We start from the raw sequence: 27,873 nt of genomic DNA on the forward strand, positions 1-27,873 counted from the left end.
CGCCTAGTATATCAGAAAAAAATAAGATTGATAGTTTTGAAAGTGGCTAATGACCTTGGGGAGAAAATCTCAATGTGGGAGCTATTATTAGGCAAATAAGCCCCACGAGGTGCAGACACATTTTCAGAATTAGACAATGATGGTGTAGTGGTACACACGCCTGCCTTTGCCAGCGTAGGCCCCGTCTTTCCCGTGACCCTTTTGAGGATAAGTGGCTTGGGTAACGGATGGATGGATGGATGGATGGATGGATTTCAGCCTTGAAAGTGGGCAGGCACTCCAGACTCACAACTATGTGTATAAAAAGTCATATTTCCATCGTAGTAGACTTCTTTAATGGTGATATATTATCATAAATAAATATGTAAAGTCATTGAGAAGACAGAAGATGCGTAATGTGACTTACTTCTCAGAATTTGCACTGGTACGTGGAGTACAAAGTAAATGTAGGTGGAGCAAACATGTCAGAACCATGTTTCAGTGTTGTTTAACGTTTGCACACCTCTCATGCAAGCGTTTACGAAGGCTAAAATTAACAGAGAATACGCAATTACCGATGTCAAATACGCTTTTCTGCCTGAGCAGTCCGCACAAAAAGGCGCAGCGTAAAATTGTTTGCTCCTAATGTGGTTTTTCGTGATCACTTCACACCGAGCGCCTCGGGGATTTTCTCAGAATGTACAGCAACAACGGGAAGCAATGCCCGGTCAGAGCGACCCACATTTAAACATGCTCCCCTGCAGAGATGTTCATACGCTTCCAATAATTTGTGGGGATTGTGTCACATGTGCACACTCCCACTCATTCATCTGCATGCTTAGGACACAGCAGAGGCTTTTGCGCACACGTCCCAATGACTGCAGTACAATCCAAATCTGGCAAAAACATTGACTTTAGTGATCGTTACTAGTATTCTGATTTTAAATCAGCAAAGCATCGGAAAATAAAGTGCAACGTCATCTGGCCTAGCCAGTCTCCAGACCTAAACCCAATAGAAAATCTTTGGAGGGAGCTGAAACTTTGTGTTTCTCAGCCACAGCCCAGAAACCTGTCTGATCTCAAGAAGATCTGTGTGGAGGAGTGGGCCAAAATCCCTCCTGCAGTGTGTGCAAACCTGGTGAACAACTACAGGAAACGTTTGACCTCTGTAATTGCAAACAAAGGTGACTGTACCAAATATTAACATTGGTTTCTTCAGGTGTTCAAATCCTTATTTGCAGCTGTATCACACAAATCATCCCAAACATGCTCCTCCAACTATACAGCGCAGATTCAATTAAAACACCACCGTCCCTCTGGAACAGTTCGGAGAGCTACAATGTCAGGCCCACCTTCGGATTGGAAACACATGTGAACTATTCTGCACCTTCCCATTGACATTGCACTTCCGAGGCATGATGCAAAATAACAAAAGCACGCTGTTGAAGCAGCCCACGGAACCCCAAAGGCCTCTCACAAAACATTCATAATGACCTCTTCCGGAAGTCAATAAAGTATTCACTATAATTATAAAAAAGTAAAAAAAAAATACAAATAACAAATATACATATAATATATTAATTTATATCATCTATGTGTATTTTTTTATTTTTTTTTGGTACTTTTAGGCCTTTGTGGTTTACTTCCTGTGTCGAGTCAAACGTATTCGCCAAAGAAGTTTGGTTACCAAAACAACAGTGGCCAGTCCAGCCCGGAGAAACGCCCACAAATCGCTCCTAACCAATCAGAGGTCGCTTGTTTCCAAAACGTCACACCAACCATGTGGAAGAAGGCGGGCTGTTGCTAGGGCATGTCCTCGATCGCTTTAACCGGCGTCGGGCGAATCAGATTGCACGCCGACGCCTCCCTCTCACTCATTGGCTGAAAGTCAGACTGAGAGCCCTCCTTTGCGCTTTTGCTATTGGGCGAGGGTGACATCATTCACTGCACTGAGTTTTAGGTGCTGTAGGTTGTTGCTACTGTAGTTTGGAGTCGGCAAGACTCAGAACTGCTTATACCGTCGTACATATACCGGACTGAAACTTTTTTTTTTAAAAAACATTTCCATTCCAACACTTTATGTAAACTTGTGTATATACTGTCTCCCCTTTTTTTTTAAAGACAAAAACAAGATGGAACTTAATTCCCTTCTAATTCTGCTGGAGGCTGCAGAATACTTGGAGAGAAGAGACAGAGGTATTTAAAATCTAAATTTACACGAAGACAGCAACTCTTAAAAGTTTGAAGTACATCCGACTGGCGTGGCGGTGTATGCTCGGCACAAAAAAAAAAAAAGAAGGAAGTTTGAACTGACATTTCGATGGTGCAGGTATGATGTCACTGTCCATAGACAATGGGACGTGGAGCAAACGATGGGTGCTGTGGACCCGGTGTTTCCAGCTTTCTTTCTTTTTTTAAACATAGCTATGGCAAATATCATTAAGGTTTTGTTGTTGTCCTTTCTATATTCCATGGTTAAACTGTGGGTCATGTGTCGGTTCAATGCTGTATTCTGGAGAAGCAATGGCTAAACAACAGTGACATCAGCTTGTAACATCATGACATGTCAAATTGCAGGCGTTTGCGTATGTTTGTTTGTTTTTATTTGATTTTTTTTTTTAATGAGACAACACCACGACTCACAGCTCACGTATTCACCCACTTGTTTCAAAATGCACGTTTGTATTTGTTTGTGTCCACAGAGGCGGAGCACGGCTACGCCTCGGTTTTACCCTACAGCAGCGACTTCTCCAGGAAGAAGACGAAAAGCTCGCCGATCAGCAGAAAAAGTCCCAACAATAGGTGAGGTCTACGTGCTCCTCGTCTGTGTTTTTCTTTTCCGTCTTTGCGTGTTGGTGTGAGAGCAGCAGTCCGGGGTAAGGGAGGGAAGGAGGGAGGGAGGGAGGGAGGAGTTGCTGTTTTCCTGCACACTGCCATCTCTCTCTCTCTGCTGCCTGGGGCTGGGTTGGGCTCACTGTTTTGGTTTCTAATAAACATTGCCACGCGTACACTGTCAACTAGGCTCTCTGCACCCCTCCACCCCCCTTCTCTTTTCACACGCGCAACTCACCTAAAGCCCCCCCCCACACACACACACACACCCACCATGCAGAGGAGCTACATGCAGTCCTTTCATTTCTGCACGAATCCCTTCATGTGATTTGTTTTTTTCTTCTTCTTCTACAGTATGTGCATGCTAAATTCAAGTAGATTACACGGGGGTCCGTCCCATTATATGGCGGGGAACCACCCTCTTACCCCCCCCCTCCCTTGTTGCATGTCGTGCTGTTTGAGCACTTGCTGTTTAAAAAAAAAAACAAGAAAAAACAGCAAGCATTCACACCTCCAGTTGTGCTCATAAATTCACTTACTCTGACAGGATTTTCTCAGTAGTACCAACAATTTCGCAGTTTTACCTGCGCAGATTACAAATTCTTCATTTTATTAGCGCAACTGTACATATCTCAATGTTAAATGATTATTTCAAGCAAGCAACTGTATAGCTGAATTTTTCTCCATTAAAAACACTTTTTTTTCATATGCTGGGTTCTCTCCGGGCACTCCGGTTTCCTCCCACATCCCCAAAACATGCAACATTAATTGGACACTCTAAATTACCCCTAGGTGTGATTGTGAGTGCGGCTGTTTGTCTCGATGTGCCCTGCGATTGGCCGGCGACCAGTTCAGTTTGTCCCCCGCCTCCTGCCCCTTGACAGCTGGGGTAGGCTCCACCACTCCCCGCGACCCTCTTGAGGATAAGCAGCAAAGAAAATGGATGGATGGAAGTTTTACCTGCACAGGTTTTCTTGAAAGTGCGGCGAACATCTTACAAATTGTGTCAGGGTATGTCGTTTTAATAGCGCAACTGTACACATCTCATAATAATATATGATTTTTTTTTTTTTAAGCAAGCAACTGTAAAGGTGAATTTTTCTCCATCAAAAACACTTTTTCATATATGGCTGTAATTGAAATAGCATTCTATGATTATAGTATTTTTATTAAAATTTATTAATTAATTTATACTATTTTATTTTAAAAAATGTCACACCATTACACATTTTATTATATATTTACTCTTAATAAAAATAATAGTAATAACAACGAACATGTTTTTTTTCTTGGTTTGGTCCCAAATTCCAAATACATCAACCCTAACCCGCATTCTTCTTTGAAAATATTTAATGATTTTGCATGTTTCACCCCCCCCCCCCCCGTGGTTGCGTGGCTTCCTTCCAGGTTCTCTGGCTTCGTCACAGACCCCTCCCCCCCCAAAAAAAATGTGCAAGCTGTTAGGTTGATAGAAATTGTCCATTAGGTGGTTGCTTGTCTACTTGTTCATGTCGCCTCTCGCCCAAAGTCGGCTGTGTTCGGCGCTGGTTCGCTCGTAACCCAGACGAGGACGAGCGCCGCGGAAATTAGATGGAGAAATAGTAGTTTGTATTACTTATAAGTTGACCAAATATGTCAATATCAGCGTTGTTGTTATCGTTAGTTTTGCTTTCTGTAGCGTTTTGACCCATGCTCAGACATGACTCGACCGTATCACTTTGAGGTGTGCAGATGCGTACGCTTGACGCCACCAGGTTTGTCCGACAATCTACGCTCTTCCACATTCCTCCGGTTTCTGTCTGACAGCATAACACAGTTGTGTGTGTGTGTGTGCGTGTGTGTGTGTGTGTGTGTGTGTGTGTGTGAGTGGGTGAGGGGCATGTGTGGCAAAGTGACAGGTGGGTGTGGTGGCTGAAACAGACACCCACACGCTTCTTTATTCCTTTTTCATTCCACACGCTTGTGAGAAACATCAACCCACTCGGCCTCTTTCGGCAGACTTGTTTTTGCCCTCCCTTGTTTGCCACGTAGTTGTAAACATAGCAGCGCGGATCAATTACCAAAAATTGCCACATTCAAAAAAGCTTTTTATGAAACAAGAGGCTCTCCCCGTTTTTTGAAATGCATTGTCACCGCTGCCCGACACATATTTAATACCTCAGACCACACGTCATTCGGTTTCAGGAAGCCTTGCTGTTGTGCGAAAATAAACATATTTGCAGCAATATCCGACCTTTGCTGGGTTCTGGAGAGCTCGTGCACGTGAGGTCACCATTTTCAGGGCGCCATATCGCCGGTCAAAAAGGGCTGCTCGACCGGGCGGGGGACATTGAACCGGAGTTCGAATATTCACAATGCCCGAGACTTGTTGTGTTGTTGGTTGTCACAACAGATGAGACAGATATGCAAAGAGGTCATTCTATGGAATACCAGCTGAAAAGACCAGAAAGTATCGATGGATTTCGGCAATTAAACGTGATAGATGGTGCCCAACCAAATACACACGACTGTAAAAGTAGGAATTATTCCTCTCAATCTCAAATTCTCAAGAAGTATTTATAATGCCAAGTTGGCTCATTTGAGAACAATGCGCTTAAAAAAAAAAAACGACAGTCGTCTCCAATGTACACGGAGGCGTGTTGCAGCCACACGTTAATCTTAGGTAAATCTTTCCCCGACTGTTTTTTTTTTTTTTTTTTAATATGCATTGTTCTCAAACGAGTCCAATGCATATTTCAAAAAAGAAAATAAACCGTCTGTCAGAAAGGTTTAGTAGGTTAACATGTGGCCGCAACACGCTTCCGTGTACATGGGCTGAAGTCTCTCACAGGCATATTTTTCAAAAAACTTCTCTCACGGAGAGGTTTACGAAGTTTAACGTGTGGCCGTAACACGCTTCGTGTACGGAAGAGCCGACTCGCTGTCTTTATTTTTTTTCCAGTCATAGTTAATGAATGCGAGTTTGAGTACTTTATTGAAATATTGGTATTTGTATTAAAAATCTGAGTGGCTCCATCACTATGTGGGATTTAGTCTCGATTGGGAACAGATCCAGCAACGACGTATTTGTATGCGTCCAGACTTTTCTACGCTCTGAAACTCTTCCGTATAAATCTGGACGACTTACTCACCAGATCCATGCGTGGATCGGGTTTAACAGTCCAATTTCTTATTGGCGAAAACGTCGACTTCGGCATTAAAAATGGGTCCTCCATCCCAAGTGCCTCTCATTTTTCCACGTGCCTTCGTTTATTATTACCTTCGAAATGTTTCACGGTATCGGACAAAACTCTGGGCGTCGTGCTCCAAGACATATTTCCGTGTCGTCTCCAACCGACTTAGCATCGAAGAATGCTTTGCTCGACCGGCAATATGGCCAGTCACATGACTTCAGTGACGTGGGTGCGCGATCTCCGCATAACAGCTAAAGTCCAGATCTTCTGTCAAGGCTCTGATGCTGCAATTTTGTGGGATCGTTGCATCAAAGAGGATATTATTCCCCATAACGCAATGATGAAATTATTTTTACCTTCTTCTGTGTCGCACCGGGAATGGAATCAAATTGCTGGAAAAAAAAAAAAAAGCGAGCTGTCTAATATAATAAGTTCATGACACCAGTTCACATGCTCATTTGCACGCCATTCTATTACATAACATGTAACAGTGTCTCCATATTAACCTTTAAAAGTCTGCGTGAGCGATGGGATTCGATGAAGACTTTGAGCAGAGAGCACTTTTTTTTTTTTTTTTTTCCCTCGTATCCCGTGGTGCGGCGTCGCCATACAGATGCCCCGCGCTCGACGACACAGCTGTGGGAACCGCTGCTCGGCCAACACAAGAGCCCTCAGACCGGTCTCGAGATATGAAAGGGCTTGTTGTGCTCCCCAGCTACCTCCCGCTACACGCTTTTTTTGTTGTCCCGGTTTTTTGTTTTTATTGCCATGGTATCCGTGACGGCCGCGTCAACAAGAGGCCCCCGCAGTGCCCTCGCTGTTCCCGGGTCTGCATATCATAATGAGGGGGGGTGGGCTCTTCTCAGAATAGTCCTCACCCTTGTAGAATTCTGGGCCTCCAGACGTCTGAGGGCCTCGTTGTTATCTACACGGCAGCACGGTCAGCATGGATGCAATTTGTGCGTGTGGGCAACGCTGGAGGCTGATATGCACGCTCGAGTTTGTTTGGGGGTTTTTTTGTACCCATGCCAATGACGTCAGAATCTTCTTCTTTTCCTTTCAGCTTGTCCCGTTAGGGGTCGCCACGGCGTGTTATCTTTTTCCATCTAAGCCGATCACTGTCCTCATGTCTTCTCTAACCACATCCTTCCACCTTTTCTTTGGTCTTCCTCTCCCTCTTTTGCCTGGCAGCTCCATCCTCAGCACTCTTCTACCAACATACTGACTCTCTCGCTTCTGGACATGTCCAAACCACCAAAGTCTGCTCTCTCGAACCTCGTCTCCAAAACATCCAACTTTGACTGTCCCTATAATGAGCTCATTTCCAATCCTATCCAACCTGCTCAGTCCGAGCAAGAACCTCAAAATCTTCATTTCTGCCACCTCCAGTTCTGCTTCCTGTTGTTTCTTCAGTGCCACCGTCTCTAATCCGTACATCATGGCCGGCCTCACCGCTGTTTTGTAAACTTTGCCCTTCATCCTAGCGTAGACTCTTCTGTCACATAGAACGCCATTGACGTCAGAATGAACGATGATATTCTTCTAGTTCACCGAGGGTGTCGTCTGCCCAAACATACACATTATATTTTTGAGACTCATCCTTATCTTCTGTCTGTTCCTTTTCAGGTCGTCGCACAACGAGCTGGAGAAGCACAGGTGAGGCTGCGTTTCTGGTTCTTCCGCGTGCGTTTGTCCCTGTAACCGGCAGTGGAGTGAATGGCCGCAGGTAGACGCCAGATGCCACAAGCACCTTCTTCAAAGGACCAGCGATGCAATCAGTTGCACTGAGTCTGGTGTCTACTGATCAGATGTGATCTTGGTTTCGCTTCATTGTACGGAACTGCGGGGGAATCCCATAATGTGTGGATATATAATGGAAGTGTGGCACCATTGGAGTGAAAATGATGGAATGGTTAAAAAACGCATGGCCAGGAGTATTTAGGAACCAGCCGATGTGACTATCAGCACGTGAGCAGAGGCAGCAATGGGTGCGCGAGGTCGAGTGTTTGTGCGCGTGCGTCTGTGCGTGTGTGTGAGAGACACACGCAATCGTCCACGTCGAAGGATTAGTCAGTCACATGTCTGCGATTGGCCGTGCCGAGCCGAGGCGAACATGCTTGGGCATATTCCATTTAAAGACATGACGGAGAAGAAGTGCGATTACGCCGCAGGTGTTGAGACACGACGTTTACCTCATGTCCGACCACGGGCGTGGTTGTGGACAAGAGCGATGTGACGCCCCTGCGCGCGCGCGCGTCAACACATTCCAGTAATGCCACTTTAGCCGTTTTCCTCATCATCGCTTGCGTTTTAATGGCACTCAGACATGGGTATTATAAAAGCATTATTCTTTTGGGTTTTTTTTTGCCTGCTTCATAGTCTAAACAAGTCCAAAGTCCACAGCAATCATATTAAAAAAAAAAAAAGTCCACAGCAATACATAGAGTGAAGAAAATAAGTATTTGAACACCCTGCTATATTGCAAGTTCTCCCACTTGGAAATCATGGAGGGGTCTGAAATTTTCATTTTAGGTGCGCGTCCACTGTGAGAGAGATCATCTAAAAAGAAAAATCCAGAAATCACAATGTAGGATTTTTTTAAACGATTTATTTGTGTGATACACCTGGAAATAAGTAGAAAACCAATGTTAATATTTGGTACAGTAGCCTTTGTTTATAATTACAGAGGTCAAACGTTTCCTGTAGTTGTTCACCAGGTTTGCGCACACTGCAGGATGGATTTTGGCCCACTCCTCCACGCAGATCTTCTCTAGATCAGACAGGTTTCTGGGCTGTCGCTGAGAAACATGGAGTTTCAGCTCCCTCCAAAGATTTTCTATTGGGTTTAGGTCTGGAGACCGGCTAGGCCACACCAGAACCTTGATGTGCTTCTTTCGGAGCCACTCCTTGGTTTTCCTGGCTGTGTGCTTAGGGTTATTGTCATGTTGAAAGACCCAACCACGACCCAACTGAGGGAAAGAGGTTGTTCCCCAAAATCTCACAATACACGGCCGGGGTCATCCTCTCCTTAATACAGTGCAGTCATCCTGTCCAATGTGCAGAAAAACACCCCCAAAGCATGAAGCTACCACCCCCATGCTTCACAGTAGGGATGGTGTTCTTGGGATGGAACTCATCATGCGTCTTCTTCCAAACACGGTTAGTGGAATTATGACCAAAAAGTTCCATTTTGGTCTGATCTGACCACAAAACCTTCTCCCATGACTCTTCTGTATCATCCAAATGGTCATTAGCAAACTTAAGACTGGCCTTGACATGTGCTGGTTTAATCAGGGGAACCTTCCATGCCATGTATGATTTCAAACCATGACGTCTTTGTGTGTTACCAACCAAGTCACCTTGGAAACGGTGGTCCCAGCTCTTTTCAGGTCATTAACCAAGACCTGTCATGTAGTCCTGGGCTGATTCCTCACCTTTCAAAGGAGCATTGAAACCCCACGAGGTGATATCTTGCATGGGGTTCCACTCCAATTGAGATTGACCGTCATGTTTAGCTTCTTCCATTTTCTAATGATTGCTCCAACAGTGGACCCTTTTTCCACCGTCCTGGTTGGCAATTTCTCCGTAGCCATTTCCAGCCGTTTGGAGTTGTACAATTTTGTCTCTGGTGTCTTTTGACAGCTCTTTGGTCTTGGCCACGTTAAAAGTTTGAGTCTTACTGATTCTATGGGGTGGACAGGTATCTTTATTCAGCTAAGGACCTCACATAGGTGCATCTGATTCAGGATAATACATGGAGTGGAGGTGGACTTTTAAAGGCGGACTAACAGGTCTTTGAGAGTCAAAATTCTAGCTGATAGACAGGTGTTCAAATACTTATTTGCAGCTGTATCACACAAATAAATTGTTAAAAAATTATACATTGTGATTTCTGGATTTTCTTTTTAGATTCTCTCTCTCACAGTGGACATGCACCTGCTTTGAAAATTTCAGACCCCTCCATGATTTCCGAGTGCGAGAACTTGCAATAAAGCAGGGTGTTCAAATACTTATTTTCTTCACTGTATAAAAAGCATAAAACAGTCGAGTGTTAAGTCAATGCCACAAGACTGAAACGACCAATCACGGGAACTCAATACTGTGCAGACCTTTGGCAATAAGTGAAGAAAAAGTGGATTTTTTTTTTCAGGTGATTGTCAGCAGGCTACGTTATTTTAGTTCTGCGTCATCTTGCTAACTAAGAAACAAATCCAAAATTTGCAATCGCTCTCAGAAACAAAAGGCTACTGTTTCGCTAGTTGACACATGCTAAGTAAAAATAAAATAGTGTATTCTGACGTGTTTTAAAAAAAATTACATTTTGCAGTTTAGGGTAGAAGGACCTTTAAAAAAAAAATTACATCTGTTTTTTTTTTTTTTTTTTAAAATTCATACGAAGGGTACGCCAAAAGCAAGGCCTGTCCAAATACTTCCTAACACGCTTGGTCCAAGTGTCTGCACATGTAGTCTCAAACTACAGTTGTCAACATGAAAGCATTCAAGGCAATCAAGCCCAAATATTTGACCGAACAGCTGCAAAGGCTCGATTTGTTTTGGAATCAAATTCGCGTTATGGATTTGTTACTCATACGTGTATTTTTTTTTCTCCCCCTATTGTAAATCTTTCGATGTTCTAGAGTTGGTTTGAAGAAAGAACATTTGAAAGAAAGAAGAATGAGTCTTTGACACGTTCCCAAGAAAATGAAACAAATCAATGTGATGGCTCAGTTGATGTTGTCAGTCTGCTCTTGATTCATAAACGCAACGTAAGCCATCGGCTTTCCTGCTGAACCAGTTTCATAAGTATTTGGCCGCCTTGGATCGTCTTTTAAGCGATTAATCTGCTGCCGGGCCGGTATCATTTCAGGAAAAACCTCAACCGCCTGACCCTCACGCCATGAGAATCACTCCAGGGTGGCGCTGCTATTTCAGTCCTGACTCACCCACGGTCTTTGTTCTCTCACGTTGAGCTTTCCTTGTAGTCGACATCCACGTGGTGGATGAGGCGGAAAATAAATGCAAGGTTGGGGTGAGATGCGAGGATTCAAATCAAGTCAGCGTTTCAGTTGTCATTCTCCAAACCGGTTGGTCTTTTTTTTAAGCCGTTGTTGCAGTCGAAACGCTAACTTCCGTAGCGTGAGTGAGTCGGGGGAATTTGCTACGTTTTGCAACGTTTCGATTTCAACAAATGAAATTATTTTATATATTCACGAGTGGAGGGAAGAATGGAGCGGGAGATCGACAGACGGATCGGTGCGGCGTCTGCAGTGATGCGGACTTTGTATCGGTCCGTTGTGGTGAAGAGGGAGTTAAGTCGAAAGGCGAAGCTCTCAATTTACTGGTCGATCTACGTTCCTACCCTCACCTTTGGGCATGAGCTGCGGGTCGTGACCGAAAGAACAAGATCACGGATACGAGCGGCCGAAATGAATTTGCTCCGCAGGGTGTCCGGGCTCTCCCCTAGAGATAGGGTGAGAAGCTCGGTCATCAGGGAGGGGCTCAGTGTCGAGCCGCTACTCCTCCGCGTTGAGAGGAGCCAGATGAGGTGGCTGGGGCATCTGATTCGGATCCTGGTGTGGTGTTCCGGGCATGTCCCACCAGAAAGAGACCCCGAGGACGACGACCCAGGACACGCTGGAGAGACTATGTCTCTCGGCTAGCTTGGGAACACCTCGCGATCACTCCGTAAGAGCTGGAAGAAGTGGCTGGGGAAAGGGAAGTCTGGGTATCCCTGCTGAAGCTACTTCTTCCCCTGCGACCCGACCCGGAAAAGCAGTAGATTATGGATGGATGGAAATTATTTCCCGTTGTTGCTACTGTTCTTTTATTATAACCAAATAATTTTGAAAGTAGCTTGCGCAGGAAATGTCGAATTAGCTCCTTTAGCGGCCTGTGTCTTAACCACCCCACAGGAGGTTCCCTTTTCATCATTTTATCATTTTCTTGTTGACTAGTAATATCATGCATACATCACCATTGGTACATCAGCATTTTAAAAATATATACGTTTAAAGATGGCATGTATCCAACAGAGGACGCTGAGGTGGTGGTTTGCACATCCCACTCACTCAGATTTGAAAAAAATCGATTGATGATAGTTTACTCAAAACTTGGAATTCGGTTTGAATTGTTAGAACATCTCTGTGTGCAGTCTGCTTAATCTTCCCATGTTTGTGTGGGGTTCCTTTCCTCCGCTCTTCCAAAAACATGCGCCTTAGTTTCAGTGAAGACTCTAAATTGTGCGGAGGTCCGGAAGACCCCGAATGAGGACTGTCTGCGCCATTTGTACAATTGTCGTCGTATCACCGTGAACACGTTACGCGCAATAGTTCTGTACTTGTGTTTTTATGTCCTAAATGTACACACATTTTGTCAAAGCGGCTGTTTGTTGTTGTCCCCGAGTTGCTCTCACTAGCGGAGTCGAATTTCTTGTGGATGCAGGAAGTGAGTGTCTAAGGAGCTGCGCTGATCCCAATTAGGATTGTCGGGTGGTTTGGAGCGTGTTGCCACGACCGTGTCGCTTTGATTTCTTTCACCAAAATAGCAGTCATTTTCGCCGGCGTTCATCTTAATCAACCTGTCCTTCATCTGAATTGTGAGATACATCTTGGAAATGTACAATCCTTTAATAGAAAGTGCTTGTTGAAGAGTTTAAGCTAGCAGCAGTGTTTTTTTTTTTTTTTTTTGAAAGGTGCTTCTGCAAATATTTTCTTGACATTATTAATAGCAGAGCGTCTGGCTCTCAGCGAGCTGTCTGCAGCTGAAGAGAGGGCCTGCTTCGTACTGATGTCCTGTTATCAGAGTGAGGCGGGCGTCCGACCGGGGGGGGGCGTGACCTGATGCGACCCGCTTATCTGCTGCAGCCCGAGTGCAGCTGTAACGCTCTTGCTTTAAACATGTCATCGGGGACTTTGGCTGTTTTTTTTTTTTTTTTTTGTGGCTGCAGAACTGGCATGCATTAGCATGTGCTTAGCTGTTGCTGTGAAACCAAAAAGCCATGTGGCTCGTCTCCACCGGCTTGGCTTCCTTCCCATTTCTGACTTGTCCTTGCTGCGCGCTTCCTTTTTTTTTTTTTTTTTTTTCTTGTGACACCGAGACACGGCGGTGAATCCGCAAAGGTTGATTTCCAGCATGTCACCTGTTTACTGGAAATCCGAGTCCACTCGCGTGCAGCTGAAGGTCCGCTTTGTTTGCGCTGCTTCCCTCAATTGACTGGCAGATTTACACCTTTATTTTTATCTCCGCCCGTGTTTGCTCTTGCTTTCATTTCTGACAGCGCACATGACGGGGCGAGATGTCCAAAGTTTGCCCGACTAGTTTCGTTATCCTAGTTTACAATGGAACCTTTTTAACGGCCCAACATAAATCCGTGATGGGACACCGGTTGACCTGTACATGTTGTAAAGTAATAATCTGTTCCTCCCGTTGGTGTTAACCTAATTATTTGAAATTACTTGACACACAAGTTTAAAAATAGGTTAACTACCAATGTAATGCAAGAGTTTAAAACATTAAGCATTCTAAATTTGCGAACAAATGGCGGTATGCATAATATTGGCACATTCCATTGGGTTTATGTGGATTTTCGTGTCTCATGCTCATGTTATTCGTGTGAAATGCAAAAATTTCACGACATTGCCCAAGAAGTTGGTTGGACTCACCTTTGTGCCCCGTCAGGAATATATTTTCCCCCAAATCACAACTACTCATGCCATGAATGAGCTCTCAGACATGCGCTGAGATGAGATGAGAGTGTGCGGAGGTCTGCTGACACATCACTTGACATCACTCATGATTAACGGCTTCGACAGACCTTTTGTGTGACTTTTAAGAGATATTCCTCCCGTATATTTCACTCAGTTTGCAAATTGTACGTCTCGAACGTGTCTGGTGTGTTATGTGGCAGAAGAGTCTCTGCTAGGATGAAGGGCAAAGTTTATAAAACAGCGTCGAGGCCGACCATGATGTGCGGATTAGAGACGGCAGGAATGAAGATGTTGAGGTTCTCGCTTGGATAGGATTAGAAATTAGCTCATCAGAGGGACAGCCAAAGTTGGATGTTTTGGAGACAAGGTTCGAGAGAGCAGACTTCAATGGTTTGGACAGGTCCAGCGGCGAGATAGTGAGTATCTTGGTAGAAGGGTGCTGAGGATGAAGCTGCCAGGCAAAAGAGAGAGAGGAAGACCAAAGAAAAGGTTGATGGATGTTGTGAGGGAGGACATGAGGACTAATGCACGAGACAGGCTTAGATGGAAAAAGATGACACGGTGTGGCGACCCCTAACGGGACAACCCGAAAGGAAAAGAAGAAGAAGGTGCGAGTGTAAATCCCAGCGCGGCAACTGTGCAGCAACTGTCGGACTTTGAATTTAAATGTACTTCGGGGGCACTTGGCCACACTCTAAGCTTCCCTGTAATTAAATTAACTCTCCGGGCATCTTCTAACTCCCAGCTGTGATAAATGACTTATTTGGGGTTTTGGGGGGTCTTCTCCCCACCTCGAGTTAAAAATGGAATGCATGTGTGCCTCCGAGCGATGCCATTGTTATTATTGCACCTCCTTCATTTCTGCTCTCTTTTTCGAGCTCTACAGGCCACATCTGCTTTTTCTGTTACCTTTTCCTTATTCCACCTCTACTTTTCACCCCATAAAAGTCTCTGAGTCAGCAGAAACCTGAGGCAGTGAGGAGAAGGGAGCGCGGCATTCACCCCCCCTCCTCCCCACCCTTCAGCACTCAACCCTCCCTACTCTCACAGAAGGCCTTTATCGCTCTTATCCGGCCTTTATGCCAACACTCATCTGTGCCAGTCCCTCCTCTTGCGAAGTATAAATCTTCTCCTGTGACCCGCTGTTTATGTGGAAGGTTGCACGTCTGATAGTTTAAATGCAGATTGCGTACTGCGCACCATCCGGAATGGAGGCGAGGTCATTTCAGGACTTGTGACATGAAGAGGCAGTACAGAAACACAGCGATATTTCAGGCATTTTTTTTTTTTTTTTTTTTTTTTGGTGGCGGTGGCGGTGGTGGTGGTGAGGGGGGGCCTTTATTTGGGTCGTTATCCCATGTGGCCTTTGCGGTTAACTCACTCAAATGTCATTCTTCATAAGGTTGTAGCGACCCGCGCACAGGGTAACGTGCTACGTGCAAAACCCAATCTGGTGGAGCTTTGTGATGTTTTACAAAACAGCTTCGTAAATAAAATAGACGCTACTTTTGGTGAGTTAAATTCAAATTTGTCCCAAGGGCAAATCATACATGCGAATTGTAAAACGTAACCCCAAAGAGACGGGAAACATATGCAACGTGCCGTCTCGATCGATGGCCAAAACAATCAAGAGTACGATCCACAGATTAATCAACAATCAAAGTCATCGTGAGTGACACGTCAAATAAAAAAACGGTGCAACGGTGGAAGCATCTTGCGTCAAATGTCATGCAGCTGCACACACACAACAAAGAAATGCAGCTGCACAACAAAAAAAAATATGCCTCTGGGACGTATTGCCGACGTGCTGGGTGCATTCCCGGGGGCCAAGATGACGTGTTTGGATTGATTTTCATATCCAAGTGTGCTGCCACAGATGACTAAAATACATCAAATTGAATAGTAACGCATTCAGACAGGCGCCAAACATTTTTCTACTTTCACGAAGGTGCGGCGATTACAGGTGGACGCTTAAGGCCGGATACAAATTGTTGCGGGAGACTGGCCCACCTCCGATTCATCTCATGAAATAACACAACCATCGCTCCGTTTTCCGAGCTTGTACTCAGTCGGGTCGTAGTCGACCTGCGGGCGGGCTAGACCCAAGAACGGTTGCGGCCGATCACAGGGCGCGTATGGACCAACAACCATACACCTGATATTTGTTTGGCACAGTTTTTACGTGGGACGCCCTTCCCGACGCAACCCCTCCTGGGGAGTGGAGGCCACAGTGAGAAACGAACTCACAACCCCTTGGTTTACCGAACCAATGCTCTAACCACTGAGCTTTGGGGCCCCTTCACCCTCGCAGTCACACCTGAAGACAATTTTAAAGACTTCAAGACTTGAATGTGGGAAGAAGTACCCCAAGAGAATGTGCAAGCACCATACAAGAAGACTGGAGCATTGATTCGAACCCTGAAGCTCAGAGTTTTGAGCCAGACATACTAACCACAAGTCCGCCTGTCAAGACCATCCAAGTACTGTAAAGTGGTATTAGTAGAATGTAAACTCCGCTGAGATTAACTTTATTTATGAATGACCAAAGAGCTGCTTTGAGTCGTGAGTTTGAGTTGTAATTAGTACAGGGAGTCCTTGGTCTATGACTGAGATCCATCCTTAACTCGAACTTCGACTTAAGTCGGATTCCAGCGTTAAAGTCAGAATTTACATCAAAATAGAAGAAGAAGGGGAGGCTGCGCTTAGCTACTGTGATGGAACCTGGTCCTCAATCCTCTCCATCTCGAGAAGTACCGAAGAACCTTGTTTGATGGACAATGTATCCGACATCGTAACGGAACCCTTCATCACATGTGCTGAAATATGGGCTTTGTCTTTAATAATTGTCAAGACGGTCGACCGACTGAAGCCTCGCTGGCGTTGGCGTCTCTCCTTTCTCCAATCTTTTTACGATCTTGAGCTTCGTTTCTATGGTAATGGACTTTCTTTTGGCCGCAGAAGCATTGCTAAACGACACGGCTTTCTTCTTTTGGGGCGATCATGTCTAAAAAGGAGGGCGAAAAATGCGAAGATACTCCAGACGCACAAACATTAGCCAGACAAAATGGCAGACGGGGGAGGGGCGTCGTAAAGTCGAAACGTCTTAGGTCGAGACCGTCTTAACCCGAGGACTCTTCACTGTACTGTGAAACGGTAGCTAATACCAATAGTCATATATATATATATATGAAAAAAGAAACGTTGTATCTTTGATACAAGTAACAATGGATATAGCAGATAGCGGCTATTGCTAGCCTTTTAGCAATGGTAGAGCACTCCATTGGGACTGGCTGGAATATTACGGCTTTTATAAGCTCTTTTGTCAGCTCGTGCACACGTGCAAAGTTAATCCTTCGACAGCTCCGCATTGGACTGTGCTGCCGGGAATTTCATTGTAAAAAATGTTTTTAAAGACTGTTTTCAGCTGGTTTTGCGGGCCCGGAGGACTGCATAGCATATGGACAAAGTGTACAGAGAGGGATGCCAAAACGGCGTACGTGCGCAAACAATCATACAAAATCGACAGCTGGAGGTCAACACGAGAGGTCCCCTGTGGAATTTCCTTGCCCTTGGGGTCAGCGAGCGCTGAGTGGCCCCACGGATGGATGGGGTCACGCCCAGCTGCGACGCTATCTCTGGCCTGCGGCGTGTTTACCTTACGCGTGTGTCCTCCTGCTCACTCGGACAGCGACAGATATTTCGGCTATGCGCTCCCGCCGTCTCTCAGGTGTCATGGTAACAAGACAGCTGCCGTGCACCTGATGAGAGTAAAAGTGCGGTTTGGGGTTTTATAAAGTGCAAGCTTCGCAAAGGGGTGCGTTCAAGTGCCAAGAAATCAATGAAAGAACATATGAAGCTAACAGCGGGGAGGAAAGTTAGCTGGCTGCTTCGGACGCAGGCGGAGGCTGAGGCATTCTTGAGCGTTGCCTCGGGGAGGAACGTGAAATTCAGGTCAGCAGAGTATGGAGACATATGGGCGAATGCAGCGTTAAGTCAGCGGCGCCCTTTTGCAGAAAGGAGCGTTTTCATACGCGGGAGGTCACCAAACTCCCCGACAATACCCGGTGACCGCGTAACATTGGCGGTCGTTTCGGAAAAAAAGTTTCAACCTCTGAGGTGGAACTTAGTCTGTTCCAGAACGCTTTTCCCACCTCTGATTTGTTTTTACCGTGTTTTGTACACAAGTGAAAATGGCAAAATGTGTTTCTGGTTTTGAACTTCAACATCCAAAAAGCCAAATACATAGTACAGAGATTAATGAGGCATGCAGAGCTGTCTTGCGAGATTTTCTGACCTCTCACCTGACGACCTGATGTTTTGTTTGATGGTGGTCCACAAACCACAGGAAAAGACAAACATAGCCAGAAGGAATTGTCTGATGCTCACAAGAAGTCCATATGAAGAATGGCGTTCCATTTTTTGGGGGGGACTACATTTTTCAAAAAAATTTCAAAAAGCTCTCACACAGACTTGATACCCACTGAAACTGAACAGTTTTTTTGAAGCTTTTTTTTTTTCCATTTAAAAATGTTAAATCCGACAAATAAACGAGCAATGTGACAAGTCGTGATCTTTGTGGAATTGAAACAAAATTATGGAATGAGGGCTTCAAATGCCTCTAGAGTCCTCCGTAAGAAATAAATTCATGAAAATACAATTGATGATTCATGACCTACTCCACTGGGTGGGCCGCTCGCTCATGAATAGCGTTCCATTTGCGCCGTTTAAGTCGAGACGTGAGGGCAAATGGTGGCATTTCATAACCTCACGCTCATTTTGACTCATCTTCTTGGAGGATCTCTCGGAATTTTTGCTTGTACGAGCTCATTGCTGGAAAATCATAACAACCGAAACAAATGGAAAAAGGGGTTCCCCGATTAGCAGATAAAACTAAAAGGTTTAGGAGCTACTTTGAGAAATAATCAACTTATACTCCGTTACTGTAGTTTATTAATTTTTGCAAGAGATTTTCTTTCTGTGATGTCACACAAAAAAGACCCATAATTTGATTTTCAAAATTCATGGCGCGTTGTACTCAGGTTAAACTGATTGAAGATTTGAAAATTTGGACGCATTTTCATTTTTGGGGGCAATCGTATCATGTTGCTAATGCTACTTCAGTGGTTGCACTGTGGAGTACAGTGAAGAAAATAAGTATTTGAACACCCCGCTATATTGCAAGTTCTCCCACTGCGAGAGAGCTAATGTAAAAAGAAAAATCCAGAAGTCACAATGTATGAATTTTTTTTAATGATGTATTTGTGTGATACAGCTGCAAATAAGTATTTGAACAGCTGAAGAAACCAATGTTAATATTAGGTACAGTAGCCTTTGTTTGCAATTACAGAGGTCAAACGTTTAGGTTTAAGTTTGGAGACTGGCTAGGCCATACCAGAACCTTGATATGGTTTTCACGGAGCCACTCCTTGGTTTTCCTGGCTGTGTGCTTCAGGTCATTGTCATTTTCAATGCTCTGATTGAGGTTGTTCCCCAAAATCTCACAATACATGGCCGCGGTCATCCTCTCCTTAATGCAGTGCAGTCGTCCTGTCCCATGTGCAGAAAAACACCCCCAAAGCATGATGCTACCACCCCCATGCTTCACAGTAGGGATGGTGTTCTTGGGATGGAACGCATCACTCGTCCTCCTCCAAACATGGTTAGTGGAATTATGACCAAAAAGTCGAGTACAATTTTGTCTCTGGTGTCTTTGGACAGCTCTTTGGTCTCTGCCACGTTACAAGTTTGAGTCTTACTGATTGTATGGGGGTGGACAGGTGTCTTTATGCATCTGATTCAGGATAATACATAATAGAGTGGAGGTGGACTTTTAAAGGTGGACTAACAGGTCTTTGAGGGTCAGAATTCTACCTGATAGACAGGTGTTCAAATACTTGTTTGCAGCTGTATCACACAAATTGTTAAAAAAAAATCAGATTGTGATTTCTGGATTTTTCTTTTTAGATAATCTCTCTCACAGTGGACATGCACCTACGGTGAAAAATTCAGACCCCTCCATGATTTCGAAGTGAGAGAACATGCAATACAGCATGCTGTTCAAATACTTATTTCTCCCCCCCCCCCGGGGTTGATTGGTGCCCACCCCGCTGTTTCTAATCCTGTTTTACAGTAAACAATGCCCCACTCCTCCGCCACGCCAGAGGATCCCTGCGTGCTAATCACTGACACGACCGCGTAGGAAAAGCAGAGCTCGCCCACGTCAGGGGAATGTGTTTATGAAGCTCTCGGAACTTGTCCCTGCTCGTCCGTCCCGACATGTGCAACATTTACTCCTGCGAGCTCGCAGCGGAAGGCAATTACTGTCCAAGTCTGTTATTTGACATTGTGCTGACATGATTCTGAGACACATAGGGAACCTCCTAATCCTTTCTTTCAGTTTTTTAACGCTTGCACGCGCTGCTCTTTAGCTTCTATTTGACGTCTGTGTTCCCGTTAAGACCAGTGTAAGCAGCCAGTGTTGGCGAAGGGATTTTTGTAATGATCCGTGCTCACGCACACGGATCGAACGTAAGAGAAAAAGTCAATTGACTCGCGCTCACATGGCTCCCAAGCTCGCAGAAAAACAGAAAACAGAAAAACGCTTCGCTTTGTTGTCCCGTAATCGGCAAGTTTCGAGCGCCGAGCGAAGTGACGCCGCTCGCGTGTCAGCGCAAAGTCACGCGAGCGCCAGCGTCATGTTGCCGCCGTCAGGAGATTGTGTTTATGGAGGACGCCTAAATACAGTACGTCCGTCTCGTCTCGCAGTTGTTGCTAGTCTCGGAGGTGGGGCAGACGCGGATGCGGATGACAGAAAACAAACACGTCTCGTCCCCGTGTGACTGACATTTCAGATCGGGGTGAGAGAGGCCCGTCGTGCGCACGTGGGAGACGTGGCCGCTTTCACGTCCGCGCTTGTTTTTTCGCAGACAGCGCGTGAGATGCGAGCTAAATGTAAACACGGTGAGGGCAGGGCCCGCGGGGTGACAGGGAGACTGACGAGGACCTGACGAAAGACCCACTGTATGTGTGTGGGAACGGCTGTTTGGGCCCCTGGGTAGGCCGCTTCACCGCCCAGAGCCCTCCTCCACCCAGGAACCTGCCAGCCAGATGTGGAACCACCGCGGTGGCAACCCCAAATTGCGCCAGATGCTTTGCGGTGTTGCACGATCACGCGAGGGGGCCTCCCTTTCTCTGCCAAACAGGCCACCAGATACCGAGTGCGGCGGGGGGAGCGAAGCCAAAAACAACATTTTCTACCACTATAGGACAAATAACATGATCTTCTGATCCCATGGGTCAGTTTTAGTAAAACATCAGCACATTTTGGTAAATCAGTTTGCCGATCTATGAAGTGCAGTATCAAAAGGTGACCCAGGTCTGTTAAGACTCTGGACTCGTGTAAGAATGTACCGTTACACGGGACAAGTAGCCATCCCGACTTACCGTTTATCTTTTGCTGGTTTATTTCTATGTTGTAGAATTTTTTGTCATCTTAAGTATTTTTTGAATTTCTGACTTTACAAATTGGTGAGCAGATGTGTGTGATTATGGGAGTCACTGATAGTTTTGGTGCGGGCAGCGTGGGATCGATTGCCGCCCCGTGATGGTGTCGATATCTGCCCTGCGACTGACCGGCGACCGGTTCAGGGTGTAGTCTGCCTTTCGCCCGGGATAGGCTCCAGGTTTCCTGCAACGCTTGTGAGGATAAGCGGCTTGGATAATGACATGATGCGTTTGTGATTATGCCCCGTTCAGACTCACGTACACATTCGGTTCACTTGTTGCTTGAGAAACCAAACTCTTGTCAACCAATGACACCCCGTATCATTGTTATTGTTATCATTTTTACATAATTTTTTTTTTATTCCTCACTCCAAACCAATAGAGCCCAGCGTAATATTCGAGGTGTTTTCACTCCCATTGATATGTAGAAACTCTGAAAAGATCAGAATCAGAGTCAGATTTAATGGCCAAGTGTGTAAAAACATTCAAGGAATTTTTCTCTGGCAGTCGGTGGAAAAATATAGCAACAAGAATATAAACATTTCTGTTTATAGGGACTATTCCTTATAAAACGTGCAAAGTGTAAAATCTATACAAATAAGTATATTAACAAGGTGGAGAATCCAAAAGAATCCCGCCTGCACTGGACCTAGTTGCGTGGATGTCCTCAATAGTGGGTAGAGTGGTGCGAATAATCCGTTCAGCCGTTTTGATTGTCCGTTGCAGTCGGAGTTTGTCCTTTTTTGTGGAGGCCCCAAAAAAGACCGTGATGGAGGTACACAGCACTGATTGGATGATTGCTGTGTAGAAGCTCGCGTGACAGACCGTGCTTCCTCAGAAGCCGCAAGAAGCACTTCCTTTGCTGGGCGCTTTTTTGAGGATGGAGTTGATGTTCGTCTCCCACCTCAGGTCCTTTGAGACTGTAATTCCCAAGAACTTGAAGGTCTCGACAGTTGCCACAAAACAGTTGGACAGCGTCAGCTGTGGTGAAGGATGCCTCCTGAAGTCCAAAATCATCTCGACAGTCTTTAGTCTTCAACGCCAGGTTGTGTGGACCACACCAAAGCTCCAGTCTCGCCACTTCCTGTCGCTATGCAGACTCGTCACCGTCTTTGACGAGGCCGATGACTGCGGTGTCATCTGCAGACTTCGGGACTTTGCCAGTCGGATGCCATGCGGTGCATTTGTTAGTGTACAGGGAGAAGAGTAGAGGTGAGAAGACACAACCTTGGGGTGCTCCGGTGCTGATGGTGCAGCTTCACCTGTTGTGTCCTGCCTGACAGGAAGTTGTAGATCCACCTTCTTCTACCAAGATTCAACCAAGTGGAGCGATTTGGCTTAGTCCATCCATTGTTTTTTTTTTGGCATAGTGGTTTTTGACACCAACTTCAGTGGTGCCTAATCAAAGGGGTGGAGCTACACACATTGCATTTTGCTGATTGGCCGGTTCCGGAGCTGTCACACGTTGTCTAATACAACGTCTTTACTTAAAGACATTCAGTCATTAACTTTATCTTTTAGTTACACTGTCTCACACTCGTATGGGGTTACAGGGTTTTTGTAGTTTGCGCTACCATTATTGGATCATGCTTTCAAACTGTAACAAATTGTCATCTCGTGGTATGACAGCTGCCAAGAAAGACTCATTTTAAAATGTTACTTTGTGGGATCGATCCCCAGTGGCCTCGCATTTTCTTTCCTTCACAGCCACAAGCGATGCGAGGAAACACTGGAATGGGGGTCCCGACGACTGCTGACCTTCATCTAGCAGGATTGGCCGTGTGCCCGACAAGCCACTCGTATTGCCTGCGCGTACGGGCTGAGGAATTTGCTTGGCCGCAGCGGCCTCATTAAGCAGCGCGGCCGGCGAGCGAGCGAGGGTTGAGGGTCTGTTGTTTGCACTGGCTGGCCTTCTGACAACCTTGCACCCTTTTGTGCGGGGTTGTTGTCTCCGGGACGGCGTCAAACCGGTCATGTTCACGTCTGGCACAGCTCGCACGAACGCGGCCGTCGCTGTTGACTTAATATAGTCATTGTTGTTCCGCGACCAAAGCCCCGAACCTGCGAGCGAATCGGTGAGAACCGACCGATCCGTACCCGCGTAACCTTGGAGCGCAAGTCAGCAGTTTAAATAGCTTGCTCCAGTTTCAGCAGTTTTTTTTTTTTTTGAAGTTCCTTTTCCGCTCCCTGCTTTGGCTTTGTTTTGGCACTCAGCTTCTCATGGAGGGGAGGGGGCTGGGGGAGGGGATTGGGAAGGCCACAGATCAGACACAAGTCATCCCGTGGTGCAATGCACGTGACAACAGTCAGGTGGTTGCCTCCACGTCAAATTCAACTGCAGAGTTGAGCCAGAAGTGTCTTGATTTTTCTTTTGCGGTTGGAGCAAAGATGCATTTGTTGTCAAAGATAATTTTTGAAAATGTTTTGTATTACCCTGAGGATGAGGTGGTTGGGGGGGGGATGTTTCAATTACTAGTTTTTAGTAATTCTTTTTTGAATAAGACTTGCAAAACCAACTGGAAATGCTTGAATGCCAGGCAATTAAGCAGAGACTGTAACGCTCTCATTTTCACAAACTTTCAGGCTCAGTGACATTTTCAAGCGGTTCCGTCGCGTTAACAAATGACTAAAACGAACAGTTCCGTTTATTTTCCTTAGGCTCTTGCAAATAATCCTTTTGATTGTGACAGCGCAGTATTTATGACCACAAAGTCAAAGGACATCCACTTCTCAAGCCAGACAAAGTGGAAATGATTCAGAACCGCCGAGTCCAGACGGTGCAATCTGTCTGCTCCCCCTTCACGTATGCAACATTGCGGTGCCATGCTGTTCGCGGCTGTTTTGGGGCCATCTGATAAACATGGCGTGACCAGGGCTTGACTTGAGAATAACAAAAGTGAGAGAGGCAGGGTGGAAGGGACGGGAAGGGAAGGTCGAGTCACCAACCCCCCCTCGAATGAACTGAGCGCTCCGGAGGAAAACTAGCGAGCGTCTCTCCTCGGCGGGTGAGCACGTGTTTCAGGCCAGCTTTGACCAGGTCTTATCTGAGAGATACGCATCAGACGCGTTGCGAGCTTTTCCCTAACACAGTCACAATAACACGGAAAAACAAAACAGGCAGTGCTAGACGGGGGTCCTGCCCAGACTTGTTGAAAGTCAGGATCCAGAGTGTCAGCATCCAAACAAGAGTCCAATGTGAGGCTCAGAGCTATTTTTTTGGATGTATGGTACAAAATCTTTGAGGAGGATTTACTTGGAACCTTAAGGTACAAGCTAATGTACCCCATGAGCCCAGTTGCTGGACTCCAGTGTAACTGGAAGTACGTTTGTTTTCCGGTGGGGGGAACCCCAACCCTTAGTCGAAGTCAACTTTAAGTGCAAAACCCTAAACCTTTACCCAAAATAGTTCAACCCCAGTTCAAGTTCATTTTTCATTAAAAATTAGCATTCCTTCTGTTGTTCTTGGTAGATTTGGCAGTCCCCCTCACCCCACGCCCTTTTTTTTTTTTTTTTTAATGGGAGAAATCATAATATCATGACGACTTCGCCAGATCTGCTGATGAGGATCGTGGGATATTATTTCAAGCTGCAGAACAGGAACGGGCCCGAGATTGTTTCGAAGAGGATCTCCCCCTCGGGGCGCACTTCGACGTTTACTCCTTCTGCAATCACGTAGGAGAGAGCAACTCACACGTACTGGACCGGCAACGACGCGGACTTCTATCGTGGAGGGATGCGCCACAAGGACATCTCGAGCGTAATAAAGTCGCCAGCCATTTGTGCAATTATCCACAGCGACATTCTTCCAGCGTCCGAGCCAAAGTCCTTTCAGGCTGAACCACGGCCGCCCATAGTGGGGCTATTATTCGGCGACTCTTTCCCGAGGATAAACACGTTCTCGAGCAAATGTGCTCGTCTGGTTTGTCTTGTCAAACGGTCTTTTCACTGCTCTCACGAGACGTTTCGAAGTAAACACGGTCTATTATTCCACTTTGGGTTTTTTTTCTTCCCCCTCATTGTCTTGAAGAAGCTTTCATATTGTTTGACTTTGGTAAATATGCAGACTGAGTGAAAAGAATAAAAAAAGTAAAGTGTCGGGAGGCTTGCGTACCAAATATTGCAGACAATTACGTTATGCTCGGAATTTACATTGGAGCAATACGTACTACTCAATTTGAATTTTATTGAATTGATTGCTTATCAATCTGGGTTTGAATCAACTGGAGCTAAATTTAATGTACTACTTGCCAGCAGAGATGTTATTGATTCATCCATCCATTTTCTACCGCTTTTCCGGGTCGGGTCGCGGGGGAAGTAGCTTCAGCAGGGATACCCAGACTTCCCTTTCCCCAGCCTTTTCTTCTAGCTCTTGCGGAGGGATCCCGAGGTGTTCCCAAGCCAGCTGAGAGACACAGTCTCTCCAGTGTGTCCTGGGTCGTCCTCGGGGTCTCTTTCTGCTGGGACATGCCCGGAACACCTCACTAGGGAGGTGTCCAGGAGGCATCCAAATCAGATGCAGAGGAGAAGCGGCTCGACACTGAGCCCCTCCCTGATGACTGAGCTTCTCACCTCACTTCTCACCAAGGGAGAGCCCGGACACCCTGCGGAGGAAACTCTTTTCCTCCGCTTGTATCCGGATCTTGTTCTTTCGGTCACGACCCACAGCTCGTGCCCATAGGTCAGGGTAGAAACGTAGATCGACTGGTAAATCGAGAGCTTCGCCTTACGACTTCGCGCCCGCTTTACCACAACGGACCGATACAAAGTCTGCATCCCTTCAGACGCTGCACCGATCCGTCTGTCGTTCTTCCCTCACTCGTGAACAAGACGGCAAGATACTTGAACTCCTCCACTTGGGGAAGGATCTCATCCCCGACCTGGAGAGGGCACGCCACTCTTTTCCGACTGAGACACCCTCTATGGCTCGGCTGCGGCTAGAAATTCTGTCCATAAAAGTTATGAACAAAATCGGTGACAAAGGGCAGCCTTGGCGGGGTCCAACTCTCACCGGAAACTCTGACAGGACGGCAGGATCCTCGAGGGTGCATGGGAGTTCGCCCAACATGTGTTTTGTGGACTTGGAGAAGACATTCGACCGTGTCCCTTGGGGAGTCCTGTGGGGGGGGGGGTTCTTCGGGAGTATGGGGTACTGAATCCCCTGATACGAGCTGTCCGGTCCCTGTACGACCGCTGTCGGAGTTTGGTCCGCTATTGATTCAATATAAACTAATTTGTATTTGTCTGTCTAAAATAATCACACAAACAGCACAAACTCAGTACAATTCTGCTCAGCGTGTGACGCTGGCATGAAAACAAGTGTTCAGGACAACAGAAGATCGAGAGCCTCCGAGCGTATTAAAAACATCTTCATCCCCTAGTGGATCAAGGGAAATTTAGCAGCCCATCTGTGGTTAAAATTGAAATCAAGAGTGCATCTGTACACTTTTCTTACTTTTACATGCCATGCTAAATTATGCGTTCACCGTGGCACGCAGATTTAGTGTTTCAGTGAGTAGGTCGTCAAAAAATGTCCCCAATTTTCTTGGGGGTCGGGGTGGAAGCGAGTAGCACGTACGAGGCAACGCCTTGTTTTTGTTTTTCGTTGCAAGCGAGGCAGACGGGGAAAGTGGGGTGCAAAAATCTTGCCCAGTGGCTCAAGTTACCCTTTGGATGATGTGTATGGAGCGCTGCCTGGAGCAGCTGAGCACACTGCACTGAAAGAGGCCTTTTTTCAAACGGAGGGAAAGTCATCGACTCGCTGGGACCCCGCTCCCTTCCAGAAAAACACCAATAAACCCCCCCCCCCCGCTCCCTCCCCCTCGCTGGAGACCCCTGGCTCTTTCCTGCCTGCTTCCCCTGGCCGAGGTCCAAGTGCTTCATGTGGCTGTGACTGGGGCAGGTTGGAGGTGGAGCCCCCGCCCATGTCCTCTGAAGACACTTGTTTTCCGATGGGACGAGGGTGTGTTGGTGTTGGCAGAGTGGACTAAAGGGGGCGGAGGGGGTCTGCGGCTGAAGGGGGATTGCGACTGCCCCTTGGGAGGACAGGAAATAAAAGAAGTAGAGAACTTTCACACGCCCTTTCTTGAGCATGCCAAAGGCACCTGCGGAGAAGGAAAGACCGTTTAAAGGACTTTCAACAAGTTTTCATTTCATAATTTTATTGCCACCGTCATGCCATATTTACCTGGATTGGATCAAAGATGTGATTATTAGGTATCCTGAGATTCGCTGGTGGTCTCTGACTGACCTCAAAGCGAAACACACTGGGCTTCTGAGAAGGTCTTGCTTGTGTGCAACACACTGGCAACGCCCTTCCTGAAGACGAAACAGGGAAAAGACTGTGCTTGTTTTCGAGATCGAGCGCTCCTCCATACGCAGCCCCTTCTTCCAGAGCTTCGTCTCCCCGATTAGTTAGTTTTTTTTTTTTTTTGTAGTTTCGGCAACGGCCGGTGGAGACCTTCCATTGTTGGAATTTGTTTAGCGTTCGGATGAAGTTAGCCAAAGGAACGAGGGACTGGGGGTGGGGGTGGTGGGTTAGGTCAGAACAAAGAGATTGTTCATGGGCGAGCTTGACTAATGGAGGATTTGAAAGGTCCTCATGAACAAATTTGAATGGACTGAGGACAGACTCGGAGGTCATCATTAGAATATCCAAACAAAGCAAACTTTGCCGATGCGGG

General features: G+C 46.1%; 1 protein-coding gene across 1 annotated transcript in view; it reads left to right on the top strand.

The window, feature by feature from the left end:
* The first annotated feature begins 1,950 nt into the window (after positions 1–1,950).
* The window catches only part of mxd4 (MAX dimerization protein 4), a 33,531-nt gene continuing 7,608 nt past the window's right edge, over positions 1,951–27,873 (top strand). The window contains exons 1-3 of the mRNA XM_061830822.1: positions 1,951–2,175; positions 2,682–2,781; positions 7,611–7,640. Coding sequence (XP_061686806.1) covers positions 2,112–2,175; positions 2,682–2,781; positions 7,611–7,640 — 194 coding nt within the window. The 5' untranslated portion in view covers positions 1,951–2,111. The remainder of the gene's footprint in view (positions 2,176–2,681; positions 2,782–7,610; positions 7,641–27,873) is intronic.

Source organism: Syngnathoides biaculeatus, chromosome 9 (genome assembly GCF_019802595.1).
Source record: "Syngnathoides biaculeatus isolate LvHL_M chromosome 9, ASM1980259v1, whole genome shotgun sequence".
NCBI lineage: Eukaryota > Metazoa > Chordata > Actinopteri > Syngnathiformes > Syngnathidae > Syngnathoides > Syngnathoides biaculeatus.